This window comes from Epinephelus fuscoguttatus, linkage group LG15 (genome assembly GCF_011397635.1).
Source record: "Epinephelus fuscoguttatus linkage group LG15, E.fuscoguttatus.final_Chr_v1".
NCBI lineage: Eukaryota > Metazoa > Chordata > Actinopteri > Perciformes > Serranidae > Epinephelus > Epinephelus fuscoguttatus.
Window position 1 is genome coordinate 26193417 of NC_064766.1, and position 18129 is coordinate 26211545.

The 18129-nt window shown below is 41.6% G+C and overlaps 4 protein-coding genes across 6 annotated transcripts; 2 read left to right on the forward strand and 2 right to left on the reverse strand.

Annotated features, from left to right (window-relative positions):
* Positions 1–281: 281 nt before the first annotated feature.
* tsen15 (TSEN15 tRNA splicing endonuclease subunit) lies at positions 282–2654 on the forward strand. Its single transcript, XM_049598383.1, has 4 exons — positions 282–443; positions 526–607; positions 1660–1795; positions 1900–2654. Exons 1-4 carry the CDS (start codon positions 378–380, stop codon positions 2069–2071), a joined length of 456 nt encoding a protein of 151 aa, XP_049454340.1. The 5' UTR covers positions 282–377; the 3' UTR covers positions 2072–2654.
* Positions 2655–2794: 140 nt separating this feature from the next.
* zgc:55943 (uncharacterized protein LOC406337 homolog) lies at positions 2795–10581 on the reverse strand. 2 transcript variants are annotated; one of them, XM_049598384.1, is made up of 7 exons: positions 10463–10581; positions 10168–10339; positions 8927–9068; positions 6354–6433; positions 4390–4460; positions 4154–4217; positions 2795–3729 (listed from the first exon to the last, which is right to left on the reverse strand). In XM_049598384.1, exons 3-7 carry the CDS (start codon positions 9015–9017, stop codon positions 3691–3693), a joined length of 345 nt encoding a protein of 114 aa, XP_049454341.1. In that variant the 5' UTR covers positions 9018–9068; positions 10168–10339; positions 10463–10581; the 3' UTR covers positions 2795–3690. The 2 variants fall into 2 exon arrangements, with proteins under 2 accessions (XP_049454341.1, XP_049454342.1); XM_049598385.1 differs by lacking the exon at positions 10463–10581 and having other exon boundaries at positions 10168–10448.
* sec22ba (SEC22 homolog B, vesicle trafficking protein a) lies at positions 10524–13486 on the forward strand. The gene is made up of 5 exons (XM_049598380.1): positions 10524–10739; positions 12020–12129; positions 12275–12435; positions 12526–12672; positions 12877–13486. The coding sequence occupies exons 1-5, from the start codon at positions 10665–10667 to the stop codon at positions 13029–13031; spliced, it is 648 nt and encodes a 215-aa protein (XP_049454337.1). The 5' UTR covers positions 10524–10664; the 3' UTR covers positions 13032–13486.
* Positions 13402–18129, reverse strand: imp3 (IMP U3 small nucleolar ribonucleoprotein 3). 2 transcript variants are annotated; one of them, XM_049598381.1, is made up of 7 exons: positions 17896–18129; positions 16156–16263; positions 14966–15040; positions 14798–14877; positions 14601–14652; positions 14396–14468; positions 13402–14136 (listed from the first exon to the last, which is right to left on the reverse strand). In XM_049598381.1, exons 1-7 carry the CDS (start codon positions 18030–18032, stop codon positions 14110–14112), a joined length of 552 nt encoding a protein of 183 aa, XP_049454338.1. In that variant the 5' UTR covers positions 18033–18129; the 3' UTR covers positions 13402–14109. The 2 variants fall into 2 exon arrangements, with proteins under 2 accessions (XP_049454338.1, XP_049454339.1); XM_049598382.1 differs by lacking the exons at positions 13402–14136; positions 14396–14468; positions 14601–14652 and adding an exon at positions 14655–14675 and having other exon boundaries at positions 14757–14877.

The window sequence follows — 18129 nt, forward strand, 5'->3', positions numbered from 1 at the left end:
TCATTTTTATGTTTAACCACGGTTTACATTATTATTAATTTATTTTTCATATTTTGTATTTCCTTAACTATTTTTTCTAATATAATATATATAAATGTACGGTCTTAAAAAGGATTAAAATAAAAATAATTTTTTGATACTGAATGCTTCAGCAATGGTTTGGTGTTATTGTGCTTTTTCTGACCTTAGTTTAATTTGCTGTGTGAGGTCTGCCATGCTTCCGCTGACAACAATTATGTCTAACAGTTTCCACCCGGACATATTACACTGCTGCACGCCGGCAAACCTGAAAACAGAGCTCACACATGCCGTGACAGCAGCAATATGTCCTGACATTAGACCGTGGCTAATGAGACAGTTAAGGTTTACTAATTAAAATGTCGGAGGCTTCACACAGAGCAGAGAAACCTCCACCTCCGAACTGGATCCTTCAGCATCCGGCGGTGAGTGTTTGAGGAGCTCCGTGCTGCGTTCACGGGTCTGATGATAAATTATGCAGTAACCAGAGTTTGTTTCTTGTTTTAGTATCTGCAAATGAAGAGTCTAGAGGTTGAAGACAGTGAACAGCTACACGCAGCTTTCCTCGTGTACATGGATCTCACTGAGGGTGAGTTTGACAAGTTAAAGAGTTTAGCAGGAGCCATTACTTTTTTATTTGTTTGTGTATCATGCAGAGACAGGGGGTGATTAAATTAGCTGTATGAATCATAAAGGTGCCATCTCATATGTACTCTCACAGATTTACATAACAAGATCAATTCAAGTGAGGCATTTTAAAGAATAAATATTATATAAATATTAACTAAAGTCTAATCCTGACCAGTTGATATACTACACTTACTGGCCACTTTATTAGGTACACCTGTACAGCTTGTTAAGGCAAATAGCTAATCAGCCAATCACATGGCAGCAACTCAGTGCATTTAGGCATGTAGACATGGTCAAGACGACCTGCTGAAGTTCAAACTGAGCATCAGAATGGAGAAGAAAGGTGATTTGGTGACTTGGTTGGTTTACACACAGCCATCTCTAGAGGATAGTCTGAGAATTTGGTGTAAACAACATGAAAGCATGGATCCATCCTGCCTTGTATCAGCGGTTCAGGCTGGTGGTGGTGGTGGTGTAATGGTGTGGGGGATATTTTCTCGGCACACTTTGGGCCCCTTAGTACCAACTGAGCATGGTTTAAACACCACAGCTTACCTGAGTATTGTTGCTGACCGTGTCATCCCTTTATGACCACAGTGTACCCATCTTCTGATGGCTACTTCCAGCAGGATAACGCACCATGTCTCAAAGCTCAAATCATCTCAAACTGGTTTCTTGAACATGACGATGAGTTCACTGTACTCCAATGGCCTCCACAGTCACCAGATCTCAATCCTGGATGTGCAGCTGACAAATCTGCAGCAGCTGTGTGATGATATTATGTCAATATGGACCAAAATCTCTGAGAAATGTTTCCAGCACTGTGTTGAATCTATGCCACAAAGAATTAAGGGAGTTCTGCAAAGTGTACCTAATAAAGTGGCCAGTGAGTGTATATTTACCTATATTGTTTTTATGTGTGTCTAGCCTGCCAAAGAAAAAGTTAAAAACATGTTCTAAATGCAATAGTCCATAGACTCAGTTAGGCTCTGTGTGTCTTGCTCTCTGCAGTGCGTCAGTGGAAAGAGGTGTCTTGTGTCAAGAGCCCTGAGCTGCAGATGGTTTTGCTTGAAGCGAGGGAGAAGGAAGAAACCCCCGTCCAGACGATTCTTCCACTTCCTGTTCACCGATCTCTGAGTCACAAAAGGTAATGAGATGCTGGAGAAGCTCTCTGCCCTCCTCCTTCTTTTGGTTTAATGACTATTGGTGTCTCCTCAAACTCACAACCTCCTCCTCCTCTCTGCTATGCAGCATACGTCACGTGCTGGACAGAGGCTTTCCTATGTTGCTGTGTGCCGTAGCTGCTGACTCCACCTTGGTCTACCAGAGGATGACTGACGGGTTGGTGACGCCAGACCCTCCTGTTGGACCCTTCCAGGATTTAGGACGCCGGCAGCACAGGAAGAGACGGCAGAAGCACTGACCAGCTGGGGAGAGGACACCTTGCTGTTGTCGGTGAAACACAGTCGATCAGTTGGTCCGTCTGTTTGTGTAAGCTGCTCCTAAAAGAGAGCATGGCAGCCGGTGCAAATGGTGCTCTCAGTGAGAAACAGAAACTTGCTTTTGGTTTCGGACTCCTTAAAGAGAGATTCGTGGACAGTGTGCTCACACCACCGTACACCTCACAGTTTGTGGTCGCATGCCTTCCTCAAAGTCTTTGAGCAGGACCTGATGAGTTGGATCCCAGGGAATCCACAGGATATTCTGGATAAGTAACTATTAGAGCCTGACCGATACTTGATTTTTTTCTGTTGTTGTACGCAGCTATTTGCCTGCAGGAATGTCTAATGAGCGAGTAAAGTTAGCTAACGCTAGCAGTTTGCTCATCCACGAATGCCTGTGAAGTGCGTGTGTAATAACATATGGCTGTATTACTATATAGGCAAATCCATTTAAAGTAAAGTCATGGAAATGGGGTAAAATTTTATGAAAAGTGATGGAATTTTTTTTGAAAATTAATTGGTAAAAAGACGTGGTAACCCTGTATATGGTTGAGCATATTTCATCTGCAGTAATAAGGTATTCATTTGAATAATATCACAACTGTCTGAGCTGTAGTAAGTATTATTGTTGACAAAATGATTCACCTGGCAGGTTGTTCTGTTGGCTTTTCTTCAAAGTAAAACCACATCATCATCTGGGTGGATAACTTACTGAAAACACTTTTTATTTTTCTAGAAAAACAAAAATTCAACATAGAAACTGAACACAACAACATAACACTGGTGAGCGAAATCAGACTTCTATGTGACGTAGCTGTGTCCACCCTGCGGGGTTTTAGTAGGGACGGATACTGACGCAGGGGACGTCAGTAACCCTGCAGTGTGAGTGCATGAGTGTCTTTTTAATGGTGCAACAGTGTCTTAATGGGAGGAAGGACTTGACTACATGAGACAGAGATTACAACACTTCAACCCTGAGCCTTATTCAACATAAATACTCTACATCATCGCAGAAACAGACATGGACAGACAAACACACCGTACTGGCCGACGTACTGTAAAAAAGAGGTTCATACTGTGTCTTGGAATGCAGGAAGTTTCAAAACTGTTGACTTCTCAGGGAGGCATTCAAGGACGAAATATTCAAAATGATGCAGATAGAGACGTTATTTTCGCTCTGAGTGTCCACGAGAGCGCGGGTTGCTTCTGCTGTTGATTTATATGTGCAACAGTTTCAAATGTCTATAGGAAGTCTCAGTGACGGCCACGTTCCATGACTTATATCCAAGGAGGGAAAGAAAAGCAGGTGTGTTTTAAATCCCAACATCTCTGGCATCCTGTAATGGCTTCATTAAGGAATAAAAATACTAAACCATCTTTGATTTGGGGTCATTTCTCTCTTGGTTGATATATGAACATGAACTGAGGTTGTGAGCAGGAGCGCAAAAAGGTGCTTGATTCAAGTCAGTAATCTGTTTTTCACAGGCGTGTACATACGAGGGACAGTCCCCCTCTACATGGTAACACATGGTACGATCCATCCATAACACTGCCATGAAAGTTTTTTGATATTGGGACTGACGGATACACGACCACAGCGCTATGTCATATCGTCCTCCTCTGAGCAGTAGTCACGGCCCTGTAAAGAAAACAGACAGATGTTAGTGTGCATTACATTTTTAGTTTGTCTATGAGTGTGCATTTCATATTCTTATCATCACAATATTGATATATATCATGCTATGGCAAATGTATTCAAAATTCAATGTATAATAATAGTTGTATACTTTGTCCACCACTGCAGCACTCAGTGAATCCTGTTTTCAACAATACGTACTTTAAATAACCACACCAGTGAAAAGCACAGGACGTGACAGATTGAGGCTTTTTTTTTTTTTTTTTTTTTTAGGTATCATCGTGTCATCTGTCATGTCCTCACTTCCTACAGATTTGCTGCTGTGATAGGATTAACCTCCACTGTGTCATTTAGCAGGAGCTTTTTGCAAAAAAACAAAAAACAAAAAAAAACTACAGAGACAAAAAGTGGTGCTCCAATTTCTTACTTTTTCTATTTTCTCATCCAACATCCTGAAGAATTCCTGCTGACTCTCTGAGGAGTGGATGCTCCTGCAAAGGACAATAGTACAGCAGGTTAAGGCCTTCCGATGTAACTCATCATGATGAACAGTTTAGAAGATGTCTAACAAAATAGACAAACACACAACCAATGTACGACATATAAATCCATGTTAATGCTACTGCGATAGCAACAATAGCATCATCAGACAGTGACACTTACAGAATCTTTCCATTCCCGTTTGACCCTGTTTCATCCATGTGTTGACCTTTACCGAGGAGAGCACTTTTCTCCTGCAAAATATCCAAGCAAGCACACACACACACACACAGTCAACCATCTGATCCAAAAGTGGTCTCATGTCCCATTATTCAGGCAAATGGAAAACACAGCATGAAATAAAAATAACAATTAACTAAGAAATGATGTCATTGTTAAGTTTCTGCAAACCAAGGATACGTTACATTTGCACATCTGCATGATGTAGCAGATACACTGAAACCTTATGTTTCAACAGTGCTTTGGATAATGTGGTTACTTGGTTATGGTTAGGAAAACATGTTTTGGCTGTATTACCAAAAAAAAAAAAAAAACACTTTTCGTGCCACTATTATGGCAGAAAATACAGCAAAGTCTCTGAAAAAACAACCACTTTTCATGGCACAACCCCCACTGGAAAAACCGTGACAGTTTGCCACAAAACACCCACATTTAAAGCCCCAAAAGCCATAGGGAAAACAGTGATGGATTGCTACAGAACACCCAGGTTTGGAGCCTAAAAAGCTGGAGAAAACACTGTGAAAGGTCACCACAAAAGACCCATGCTTAGAGCCTAAAGAGCTGCAGAAAACACAGTGACTGGTTGCTACAAAACACCCATGTTTAGAGCCTTAAGAGCCACAACAAACACAGGGAGGGGTTGCTACATAATACCACTGTCAGGAGCCTGAAAAGTTGACGGAAACACAGCGATGGGTCTCTACAAAACACCCATATTTAGAGCCTCAAAAGCCATGGGGAAAACAGTGATGGATTGCTACAAAACACAAAGGTTTGGAGCCTGAAAAGCTGGAGGAAACACAGCGAAAGGTCACCACAAAACACCTACATTTAGAGCCTAAACAGCTACAACAAACACAGTGATGGGTTGCTACAAAACACCCACATTTAGAGCCTAAAAAGCTGCAGGGATCACAGTGACAGGTTGCTACAAAACACCCATGTTAAGAGCCTTAAGAGTGGCAGGAAACACAGTGACTGGTTGCTACAAAACACCCATGTTTAGAGCCACAACAAACACAGGGAGGGGTTGCTACATAACCAACTGTCAGGAGCCTGAAAAGCTGTTGGAAACACAGCGATGGGTCTCTACAAAACACCCATATTTAGAGCCTCAAAAGCCATGGGGAAAACAGTGACTGGTTGCTACAAAACACCCATGTTTAGAGCCGCGAGAGCCACAACAAACACAGTGACGGGTTGCTACAAAACACCCATGTTTAGAGCCTCGAGAGCCACAACAAACACAGTGACGGGCTGCTACAAAACACCACCATCAGGAGCCTGAAAAGCTACAGGAAACACAGCAATGGGTCACTACAAAACACCCACATTTAGAACCTTAAGAAATACAGGAAACATAGCAACGGGTTGCTAAATAACGCCCACGTCTAGAGCCTAAAGAGCTGCAGGATACACAGCAAGGGTTCGCTACAAAACACCCACATTTAGAGCCTAAAAAGCTGTTGGAAAACAGCAATGACTCGCTAAATCACTACAGATTTTGTTGTTTGTTGCTCTCCATCAGTAGCCTGCAATGCTTTGCAGCTTGGCAGGCATCTCCCCTGGGTGACACCCCATCCATCCCCTTCAACTCCAGATGACAAAGTCAGCTTATAAACTACATCACTTTAGAAACGATGATATGATACTTGTGAAATGTGCACATGTAATCTTTTTGTGGTTTACAGAAAAGTATAATGGGAACAATTTCCTCTGGCGACTGGGCTGAGAACTCTACAGTTGCCTTAATAAGGCAAACATGTCTAATTACAAAGTTTACGTCTTGACATATTTTGACAACAAATTGACTATTTTTACAGATAAACACACGCTATCATAATATACAGTAAATGTCCCATTACAGATGACAAATAGAATACAAAGAGTAAAATAGAGCCACGCACTGTGCTGTCCTGTCCGTCCACTCCTCCCTCGTCTCCACTGATGTACTTGACTTTCTCCACCCCTTTCATCTTGTACTCATCTGTGACAGAGTGGGAGACAGAGAGAAAGGGGGGAGCACATCTCCTCTTATTAATACGCGACAGCAGAGGACGACACACACAGCCACCCTGATCAGCACAATCCTCTGGGTTAATAGTTCTCACAGTTCAGTACTTGGCAAAGTAATTATGTGCTTGAGTTCTCACGCTCTGGACTAAATCCTCTCTTAACAATGGTTGGCGAGCCGCGAACACATGAGCTGTCAGCCCGATTCTCTTCTTTTCTCTGCCTCTCCATCTTTTCTCTCGCACATGCACAGCCCCCTCCTCCATCTCACTCCCACGCATGTAGAACGGAGGAAATGAAAATACAGTTGCGATGCATAGTAATGAAGGCCAGATGGACTCATGCACTCACAACTCATCAGATTAAAGGGATAGTTATGATTTTTTACAGTGGGGTTGTATGAGGTTTTTATCCATGTCAAATGTATAACCTCCAGTAGATATGAATTTGAGGCAGCTCCGGTGTTCTGTGAGCTGAAACTACTGTTTCTGCAGAAGGAGTCTGGCTTTGAAGAGAGCATATGGAACAGCTTCAGTTCCCTGTTGGAAATGACACCAAGGTCAAGTGCTGAAAATATTCTAAATGCAGCATAAACCTTAACTGATATTGTTTTTTCTTAGATAGCTAAAATACATTTTGCTGCTTCTCCAAACTGAGGGCGCATCGACTGACCTCTACTGTATGTAATACATTGACTCTGGATAAGTACCTCTTACAACCCCACTTCAAAAAACACAAACTATCCCTTTAATGGGGTGCAAGTTATTATTGAAGTTCACCGTTATTTCTCTTTCCAGAAATCACAACTTGGTTACTCAAGATAATCCACAGACTTTGTTGTGAGCAGTTTCATGTCGGAACTACATCTGAGGAAAGCGTGCATCTGCTCATGGACGAGAGGCTTGCACTCATGACGGTGTGAGATGTAATGGCGTCCTCTTCGGCTGAGCTGTAACGTTAACTTGCTCAGTGGCGCTAGGTGAGCTAGCAGTTGATGCACGCTTCCCTCTGTGCCATGATACGGTTGGTGGGTGTAGTTCAGAAGAAAGAAAATAGTTCCTACATGAAACTGCTCACAACAAGGTCTGTGGATTATCTTGAGTAACCAGGTCATGATTTCTGGAAAGAGACGTTGCTGGTGTATTATTTCTTGGCACTATGAGCGCCACTAGCCGAGTGCCATCTAGTTGGACAGAAGACAGACATCTCTACGGCTGATATCTCCAACACTCTGCATCTCACACCAAAAAAAGTCTGATGAAGACTGATGACTGATGAATAGCACTACAGGTAAGAGGAAAACTATGTGGTTTGCATTTACACAGTGTTCTTCTATTATCATTAATATCTTTTTTTTTTAAAGCACAACTTTTCTGTCCCATCTGACCTCCAGTTTATATTAAAAAACTTGAGATCAAACCTATGAAAATACTCATTCTGTTTACAGAGCAATATGAGTTATTATTTTACATCCCAGCAGTGACTAAGGCTTACTCATACCTGCAGCTATTTTTGTACTTTCTTTACTTGTATTTCAGTCATTCATTTTCCGTAGCCGCTTATCCTGTTGGGGATCACGGAGGGGCTGGAGCCTATCACAGCTGACATTGGGCGAGAGGCAGGGTACACCCTGGACAGGTCAGCAGACTATCACAGGGCTGACACATAGAGACAGACAACCATTCACACTCACATTCACACCTACGGACAATTTAGAGTCACCAATTAACCTGCATGTCTTTGGACTATGGGAGGAAACCGGAGTACCTGGAGAAAACCACACAGACACGGGGAGAACATGCAACCTCTGCACAGAAGGGCTTCCCTACCCGAACTGGCAATCATCTTATTGTGAGGCGACATTTTGAGTTCCTTTTCAGGCAAAAATACCACACAATTACAAGCTTGTCAAGTGTGGGAATCTGTAGCTGTTTTCTTACATAATGCTAAATTGATTATCTTGAGGATTTAGACTCTTGTTCAGATAAACAACACATTTGGAGATTTACATTTTTGGCTTTGAAAAACTGTGACATTTTTAAAAGCATTTCATGGGCCAAATGATTAGCACAACATTACTGCTGCATTAACTGATGATAAAATTCATTGTTAGTAACACACCTAGAAAAGATTCAATTTAAAAACAATGGTAGCACCTTATATAGCTCTAACTGACCTTTCATGCACACCTGCCTTTAATAAAGCACTAATTAACAGTTCCATCATTATCTGAGAGCATCTGGATCACTATTCAATATTGCTAACAATTTTCAAGAAAAATAAATGTTTCTTCTACACAGTGGACTTTTTTTAAATACTCATATAAACATAATGTTGCCTAACCTTTAAAAATTCATATCTATCAAAAGTCCAGTCTCAACCAGAACTAAAACAAGGATATTAAGAGAGCAGAATAGCCCCTAAACATAGAGGTGCATGGGAAAATGTGTGCAGTAAACAGACTGACCAGAGAGAAGGTCCCCGTTGCTGTAGGCTTTATTCTGGCCCTCCTCACCGTTGGGCACGGCTGACACCTGCTTGGCAGAGGTGCAGCCCATCTCCTCCTCCTCAGCTGCTCTCCTCCTCACCCCTGAGCATTACAGGCACACCTGAGGTCGTGGCACAGTATGGTTAGATATGTGAGTTCAGGAAGTTATTTTGTGAGCCTCAGATCACTGACAAACCTCTTGATTAAGGTCCGTCTCTGGGGAAATCATCTGAGGAGCATCTCTCCTTAGAGACATCCATTTGAGAGTGTGGCCCCTGTAATTATCATTACTGAAAGGGCTTACCTCTTAAAGGAAATAACAGTAAACAGGTCTTTATTTCACAGAGGAAGAATTCCCCTGAACTCCAGCTTGGGAATCACTCATTTTTCATAATCAATTAGTCATGAAGCGCCCCACCCTAGAGTTAAAAGACGCGGGCATCCCTATTTATTCATGAAAAGACAGTAAGATAGACGGTGCAGTCGGGCTGTGAATCATGCACACGCCGGTCTGGGAAAGCACCAATCAGAACGTGCGCACGGCGGTGCCAGCTGCACCGCAACAATAAGGCCTTTCAAGCTGTCAAGATGCCACCGTGCCAAGCAGACGGGTCATTTCTATTAGTGAATGGGGGGTTTCTGTGACGCTCAGAGGATTAAACCGTGGCCGCCGCACAAGTGCGCCCATCTCCATCATTATATCGGCTTGTAAAACCCGCAGCACTGTGGCAAACATGACGGAGCGTTTGACCAAATCACTCGGTGGTGTTGTGCATTAAAGCTCTGGAATATGCAGGGTGATTGATCTCCATATGGCTGATCCTAAACGCGCTGACCGCACAGCTGAGTGCAGCTGCAGAGTCAGCTGCTCCACACACATCATCATCATCATCATCCTCACTACATTTATGCATTTATATTGATACAAGCTGCAGCACATAGACAGTGCATCACTGGGGTATCTCATGGTATTATAGGCAAGCAAATAATAAACGAGATATGCATTCGCTTTAACCTGCAAAATGTCAACCATCGTGTCATTTCACAACATCACAGAGCGGGGGGAACGATCGGGATTCCTTAAACAAATAATAACAATAGAAGGTGCGAAAAGAGCAGCCATTGCACGGCCAGCAGGAAGCGCCGACACGATATGGCAAATACGGAACCAAACAAACAATAGATTGCAAAATAAACATGCACCAATAGGGCAGAATTACCTCCCTGGTTTGTCCATGGTTCCTCTGGTTGTAGTTCAGAGAGGCTTCACTCCAGACGGAGGATCCAGACAGACCGCATCATCTCCACCTCTCGGCTCAATACAGGCATCAGCAGTGGAGATGCAGTCAGTCCGTCTGCCAGCTGTCTGGTCGGAGCTCATGGCCTCATGCTCTGTTAAAGTCATAACATGGCGCCAAACGGTTAGCAAATAAATAAACGAGTAAAAGAAGAATTGAATTTTATATATTTGTTGAGGACTCGCTGTTATTTACGGCGCAAGACACACCATCTTACCTTTTTAAGCGATGGAAATTTGACGACGAAGTTTCATCAGTTGCCAGTCGGGCCTATTTCGGCGGCGCACCAGGAACTTCCGGTCTGCTCGTTCTTTCCGCATCATCAAAGTTGACAGCATAGAAACATTCAAAGTTTTTAAAGTTCACTCCCTGCGACAAAACCCGACAGCTAACGCCGCCGATTGTTGACCTGCATCGACATGACTTCACTAACCATGATCGCTCGTGTGTCGGACGGACTTCCGCTCGCTGCGTCGATACAGGAGGATGAACAGGTATGAATGAAAGCTAGCTTCCCCATATAACCCCTCTATATGAGGAGCACTACACACCAAACCCCATTCAAAAAATGTCGTATTTAAGACTGCTAGCTTATCCGCCAAGGCGTAGACCTCCCAAAAACAAGCTTAAAGACTTAATTTTGATTTTTAATAGTGAATTGGAAATTCGGTATATAAATACGGTAGGTAATCCACGAAGCAGCAATTTATTTATTAACACTATAACTTAAAAACATAACGTTAACGTACGTAGCTAAGTTAACATTTCTGCAGCCCATCACTGTGTAAATCATTTTACTGAAAAAATGTGGAAATAAAACAGCTTATTCAAAGTTTAGCTTAAATGAACATATATTTAATGCCGAAAAATTGATTAATTCTTTGTAAAAGGTTTGAGGTTTAACATTGAATATTATTTCCGTCTACCAATAAACATTACTTTTACATTAACCTGTCAAATATATTAAAGGGGGACGCTATCTAAATGAATAATTCCACTATGTTATTTCTATCCGTTGGAAAGTTCAATTAATATTTGCGAATGTGAGCTACTCCCTCAAAGCCAGAAACCAGTCTCAAACTTGTGACATCGAGGTATAAAGTAGGGATGTACAATAATATCGAACGATATTGGCTGTAAAATAAAATATCGGAATCGGCCAACATGCTGATAATACTGGCATGTCATCGGTATGGGCCAGTATCTCTTTACAATTAACTATCAGAACACATTTTTCTTATTTTGCACAATGACTAAACATTACATATATTGAAAATCATTGTATTTCATGTCTCCATCTGCTGGTGGGCCATCACAATAAGAGTATGCATGCATAATATGATGTTAATTCCACTACAGAAGAGACATGATGATCACTAAAATTAGGTGGGGAAAAGTGGATATATTGATATTATTTACACGGGTTGTAACATGTCGGCATGTTGTGCATCCCTTGTATAAAGTCTGGAGCTGCACCACATATTAGTTGGAGCCTGATTTTGTTAGCCTACAGAATGTTTGTTTTTTATACTCAAATGAGCTTTATTCTAATGTAGTGATCTCAGTTCTGAAACAGAAAATGTACCCATATACTCAGAACATTCCCCTAGCTGCTCTGAATGTCACCTATAACATCTTTGACCATTCATTGTCTGTGGAGCAGCTCCAGTCTTTAAACCCTCTGACATCACAAGTTTGAGTTTTAGCACTCTAGTTTTTGGATTTGTGAGTGTTGTTCATGTTTACTTACCTATTTTTTTTTTTGCTTTGTCAGTCAGGAAGAGACCTCCAGCAGTACCAGAGCCAGGCCAAGCAGCTCTTCCGTAAACTGAATGCTCAAAGCCCGGAGCGCTGTACCCTGGAGGCCGGGGACATGAACTTCCAGTAAGCTACCACAAACACCAAAAGGAAAATTTGCGTTGCTTCTGTAATGTTGTGCAGTTAGTTTGGGGAGATTTAGTTTGATACCAGGCATCAAACTCATAAAATAACCACTGAGTTAGACTGAACTTGTATTTTTTGTTCTCAGCTATGTAATAGCACAGGGTGTATGCTACCTGTTCCTCTGTGAGGCTTCCTTCCCCAAAAAGATGGTTTTTGCATACCTTGAAGACCTCCACAGTGAGTTCTATGATCAGTATGGACGGAGAGTGCCCACGGTGACGAGGCCATACTCTTTCATCGAGTTTGGTAAGACTGTTTGTGATCTGGTACATTTTTACCTTCTGCAGAAATAATAAAATCTCTGACTAAGCGTCTGTCATACATGCATTGTTCCAGATACATACATCCAGAAGACAAAGAAATCGTACATTGACAGCAGGGCCAGGAGGAACTTTAGCAGTATTAACACGGAGCTACAGGACGTTCAGAGAATTATGGTGGCAAATATTGAGGAAGTTCTGCAAAGAGGAGAATCTCTCTCTGGTAAGTACAGGAACAAAAAACTAATTTAGCCAGGGACAAAATACCAAGAACAACCAAACCAGTAACAACTTTGCTGTCACTACTACCTTTGTGAAAATCTAACTTTACTGTGTATGTGTCAGAGATGTCGATTGTACTTCAAAGTCAGTTTTTGTCTTCGAAAGTGTCCCGTTCATCTCATCTTCATACTTTCATTTCCCTCAGCTCTCGACACAAAAGCAAGCAATCTGTCCAGCCTGTCGAAGAAGTACCGTAGCGATGCCAAAGACCTCAACACCCGCTCCACATATGCTAAGGTGGCTGCTGTGGCAGTGTTCTTCATCACACTTGTCGTTTATGTGCGTTTCTGGTGGCTCTGATGGACTCTCAAAGGACTCTGACATATGGGAGAGGGTGAAAATGCATCTACACTGATCCTGTTACATTTGTTCTATACCAGGGTGCCTTAAAGGGATCATCAGTCCCTACTGAAGGTAGAAATCCTTTTCTGTGCTTTATCCAGCTTTGACTTGTGCCATATATACAGTATAAACTGAGCCATAGGTCTGTGATGGGACTCATCTGTGTATAGAAATGCTTCATGGTGAGTTCAAGTACATCTGCTAACTGGAATACTTAGAGCAAGGTGTTGATAGTTAACATGTCTAACCTGGTATAGGGGTTTCTTTCAGAGTTTGAGCATTAAAGAGAAACCATGTATGAATCTGCAGGTTTTGTTTAACGTCTTAATACTGTGACAAAAGAATGTTTATTGGTCAAAAAGTTTACACTGTGACAATGTCTTAGTGAAAATATTAAATATTTATCAAATTGTCGTTTCTGATTCACAGCTGTATTTCTGACACAAGTTATGTTAAAGGTATACCATGCAGGATTTCACTGGGCTTGGCTTTCATTTTGTCTGGCAAGCACCGAAGGAGAGGATGGAGCTGACTAACCAACAATTCCTGCACAGTATACCTATAATATCATGAACAAACAGTGACAGTCACATTCTGTACATACACACCCTGTGAATCCAACTCTTGTTCGCACAAAGAACATGCAGAGTAAACGACGTGGCCGTACAGGAGAAGGAGCAGTCATCTACACACCTCTGGAAGCTGCTCTGTACAACCAGAGAGTGGACGATCAGTGTTGGAGTGAAACGACAGAGTCTGTGGAGGAGCATGTGATGCCGACAGGCATAAATACAGTCTCAGATGGTTAACTGTCGATAGATCAGATTTTAGTTGCAGATGTCGATGATATCAAAAGAGAGGTGAACAATGTAAAGCCTGGAAGTACACTCCTGCCGTCCCTGCTCTGAGGAAACTCGACTTCCTGTTGTTGTTGTTGACTTCTGGGTTGCAGAGTTTTTCACGCCACCATTACAAGAGCAGAGTTCTCGTCCCTTTCTTGTCCTCCAGGGTGATGAATGGATGTTAGACAACAGGCTTATGCCATCAGATCAAAGTCGTCTCTCTGCAAAAGAAACACAGCAGTTGTTTTAATCAGCATCAGGCTTTAGTCCAGAAAAATCATCAGTGACACTTGCAGATTCACAACTCTGATTCAAACACCAGATGGTCATTTGTATTGAAACTAAACAGTTACGCGGTGTGTGTACAGCTATAAACAATTTAAGTCCTTTTTAATACCACTTTAAATGTGTGGCAAGGCATTTCAAGGACGCACGTCCACCCTGTTACAGCAGATATGTGAGCGGCTCCTGAAAACTCACCTCATCATTATAATTCATGACATGCTGCTTGATCTTGGAGGAGTCCACCCAAGTGACAAAATCTTCCATATTTCTGGAAAAAAAAAAAAGTCACAATAATAACGTCAATATTAATTTCAGTGTCTGCAGAATGGGACAGTTTGTGTGAAATGCTCTTTGTTGCATTAAATGGTGGTTCAGGACAAAACAAAATGTGGACAATGACCTTGTGACGAGAAACGCTGGGTCTGTGACGATGTCTGGGCCGACGCGCACATCTGAGACTGAGTCAAGGTCAAAACTGCAAAACAATTGGAACACTTGGGCGGAGACAAAACACACCAATCTCTCAGAGGAAATTCAAGACATAAAAATTCACTACCAGAACATAAACTCTTGCAGTAATGCAGTGCTGAGGGATACGTCCTTGTTCGATGAAGGTGATGGCTGTCTTCAGGTTCTGAGCCATGCGGAGGTTCAGCATGATGCTGGGCAGCCTCCTCCTGCAGGAGTCACACAGGTGAATTGAATGACAGCCTGGTGATATATGATCACATAATTGGAGTATAACATGTTTTTAGGGTGATTTACCTGCAGAATGAAGAAGCTGTGACTTTCTCTGTGAGGGACAGATTCTGTTTGGTGGGCAAGAGGCCGATACTGTACCTTATGTGAAGAAACAATAAGATTATCAGTGTGATGTGATTTTAAACAGATAAATAAGAGTGTCCAAAACCACAAAGGACATCAAACACTATTGCGTGTCAGTACGGAGGAGCCTGTGTCATGAAAATTGTTGTCATCTGTATCTTTTAACTCCTCCTTTTAACTTGTCCTGATGTACTTAATGTGACAGAGGATGAAAAGGTGATACTCCCGTGGAAATGCAGGGGTATTAATAAAAACTCAACAGCAATGTCTCTTTCCAGAAATCATAACGCAGTTACTCAAGATAATCCACAGACCTTGTGAGCAGTTTCATGTAGGAACTATTTTCTTTCTACCAAACTACACCCGCCAACTGTATCACCGTGCAGAAGGTGATGTAGTATAAACAAGACTTAAAACAAGAGAGGCTCAGACAAAGAGTTGCGCAACTGAGGGTCATTTAATCTCAAGAGAAAAAGCCAAAGACTTGATACATCATGATAATTCATAGTGTGTGACAAACAAGCATTGTTGGTACTGTTGGTACTTTCCAAGTGTTATTTCCTGCCATTCAAAAACCCGGCTTGGAGAACAACAATTCTCCCAAATTGAGCCAGAACTCCACCAAACCACGACTGAAGTCACGTAGGCCCTTAGACTCAAGTCACGTCAGGATAACAACAACAGTTTAAGCAAGGTCATTACCTACACTGTAAAGGAAGTGAGCATCCGTGGCTAGCTCACCTAGCACCAGTGAGCTAGCTAATGTTACAGCTCAGCCGAGGAGGACATCATTAATGTTTGCATTTCACGCTGTCACAAGCACGAGCTTCTCGTCCATGAGTAGTTACACCACAAGCGAGTGCCATCTAGTTCCATTATATGCGAGAGAAGGCAGATATCTCTACAGCCAATATCTCCAACACTCAGCAGCTCACAGTAAAACAATCTAGACTGATAAATACATGTAAGAGGAAATATATGTAATCTTGATTTGGGGGTGACCGGTCCCTTTAAGCCCAAACGGACCAGGATAACTCACATATCTCGCGCAGTGACACAAGCCCCAGGTGTTGACTGAAAGTTATTAGATGATTCTATCAAAGCAAACAACATCACACGGAGAAACTCACAGTTTTTCCAGCAGTCGGTGCGTGCTCTGAGCTCTGAAGCCATCTTTCTCATCCAGGTCTCTGATTTTCTGGGCAAGATCTCTGATGTTTCGACTCAGCTTATTGTACCTGAGAGAGAAACATGATTACTAAAAAATGAATTTGGTATGGTATGTCTATACTTGTTCTGGTCAGTTAATAACCTTAAAACGAGTAGAATTTGACATAATTTGGTTCATTCAAGTTATATAATTAATATAAAAGTTTAAAAATTCTGACACAAAGTTTAAAAGAATCTTCAGGCTTTAAGCTCTGATATCTATTATTTGGCAATTTTAGGTAGTGAAACTTTAGCTGTACTGTGAAATAAGATGAGAAATATTTTTGATTTAAATGTTAATCTAACTATTTCAGAAGTCACCTTTTGACTCCCACACTTGCTCACCCTGTGTTGTGTTGAATTTGAGAAGAAAACCTTGTCTCCACAATGAACGAAGAATCCAGAAAACATAAAATTCTTAATGACTAGAAGTCATAGGTGACCATGTTTAACAACATCAAACCATCTGTTTACAAACTCTCACACAACTCATGCAGTATAATCCAAGTTTTGTGTATCCAGTTGTATGCTCAGTACTTCCCAGACAGACCCTTTTCAACACGGAACTCATCGGAAAGAGAAACTTATCTATGCTCCCTCCCAAGCCACACTCCATTGACAAAAACAGTAATTTAACCTCGCTGAAAACAGGAGCTGCTAGTCAACGACTGCCTCCATCAGTTTGTTGCATTCCCACCGTATGTTATTCTACACAAAAATTCGGCCCACTTTTTGTCACCCTACTTCCTCCACATTTTTCAACATATCATTCAAACCTCAAAATACTCAGCTAAATTGGGATATGTGTGCTTGTGTTGTTATCATTCATATCTTTATAACTTTCTGAAATATTCACCGTTTTCCAAGAAATTCTCATCATTCAGATGAACAGAAGAATATTCAAATTCAACGTTTTTCAAGCACTTAAAAGCCTATTTCTTCACTCACACATTCACATAGAAACTCCATTAAAACTTTAAATATTCCCAAAAGTTGGAAAGGAATGAGAAAGTTGACTACAACTGAGAATGTACAAAAGATAAGGAGCATTTTAGACTTGTTTGAAGCTTGGTAAAAAATTCCCTTTTCAGGAATGGTCAGAGCTAGAGCTGGGGACTCAACTGTCAAGAGTGCAGAGAGCTTCTTACATTTCTCTTTAACTCAATGTCACGCCCACAATTGTGCCTTTGGTGTTTTAAAGGGTTAGTTTGGATTCACCAAAGTCACTATAAAATATAAAATTACTATAACTATAAATGGATTCTGGCTTTGAAGGGAGCATGGATAAATTTCAGTTGTCTGGGATGTACTGAGCATACAACTGAATAAATGAGACTTGGATAACATATTTTGAGATGTTTTTGATAAAGTTTAAACATGGTCTCCTATGACTTCAATTCCTCAATTATTTGGTCGGTTTTTGGATTCCCCGTTCATCGTGGAGGCATGTGGGAAAATAAGGTTTTCTTCGTGGATTCAACGCAACACAGGGCGAGCAGTTGATAAGCCCATAATCGTTTTGTGCTTTAAATATTCCCTTAAACTCAAAATATACACACTTGACGTTTTTAATCGTACACTGGGTAAATTTAAGGTAAAAACAAGGTAAGCAAAGCGTATTGTAGCCAGCACTACATCCACAGAGCCGCTGTGTTTCTTACTTGGTGTAGTCCTCCCTCTTTTCGATGTGATACTTCCGCAGTACTTTGACCTCGTGCAGGTTGTTGTCCACCTCCCAGTTGATGAAGTCCACCTTCTTCAACAACTTCTGCTCATGGTGCTTTAATTTACGCACCATTTTTACAACATTCACTGGCTAAACACAGTTTAGTTACGAGACGAGCTCCTCACCATTCAGACTGATGAGAAAACACAGGAAACACGTGTGCGTCTTC

Excerpts from the sequence above, each read along its gene's own strand:
- tsen15 (XM_049598383.1), top strand. The coding sequence starts at position 378 with ATGTCGGAGGCTTCACACAGAGCAGAGAAACCTCCACCTCCGAACTGG. Across the intron at positions 444-525 it reads GGATCCTTCAGCATCCGGCG|TATCTGCAAATGAAGAGTCT; the intron begins GTGAGTGTTTGA and ends TTCTTGTTTTAG. Across the intron at positions 608-1,659 it reads GTACATGGATCTCACTGAGG|TGCGTCAGTGGAAAGAGGTG; the intron begins GTGAGTTTGACA and ends TGCTCTCTGCAG.
- zgc:55943 (XM_049598384.1), bottom strand. The coding sequence starts at position 9,017 with ATGGGCTGCACCTCTGCCAAGCAGGTGTCAGCCGTGCCCAACGGTGAG. Across the intron at positions 6,434-8,926 it reads CAACGGGGACCTTCTCTCTG|ATGAGTACAAGATGAAAGGG; the intron begins GTCAGTCTGTTT and ends ACTCTGTCACAG. Across the intron at positions 4,461-6,353 it reads TGGACGGACAGGACAGCACA|GAGAAAAGTGCTCTCCTCGG; the intron begins GTGCGTGGCTCT and ends GATATTTTGCAG.
- sec22ba (XM_049598380.1), top strand. The coding sequence starts at position 10,665 with ATGACTTCACTAACCATGATCGCTCGTGTGTCGGACGGACTTCCGCTC. Across the intron at positions 12,130-12,274 it reads GCCGGGGACATGAACTTCCA|CTATGTAATAGCACAGGGTG; the intron begins GTAAGCTACCAC and ends TTTTGTTCTCAG. Across the intron at positions 12,436-12,525 it reads ATACTCTTTCATCGAGTTTG|ATACATACATCCAGAAGACA; the intron begins GTAAGACTGTTT and ends GCATTGTTCCAG.
- imp3 (XM_049598381.1), bottom strand. The coding sequence starts at position 18,032 with ATGGTGCGTAAATTAAAGCACCATGAGCAGAAGTTGTTGAAGAAGGTG. Across the intron at positions 14,878-14,965 it reads ACAGCTTCTTCATTCTGCAG|GAGGAGGCTGCCCAGCATCA; the intron begins GTAAATCACCCT and ends TGACTCCTGCAG. Across the intron at positions 14,653-14,797 it reads CACCTTCATCGAACAAGGAC|ATGTGCGCGTCGGCCCAGAC; the intron begins GTATCCCTCAGC and ends ACTCAGTCTCAG.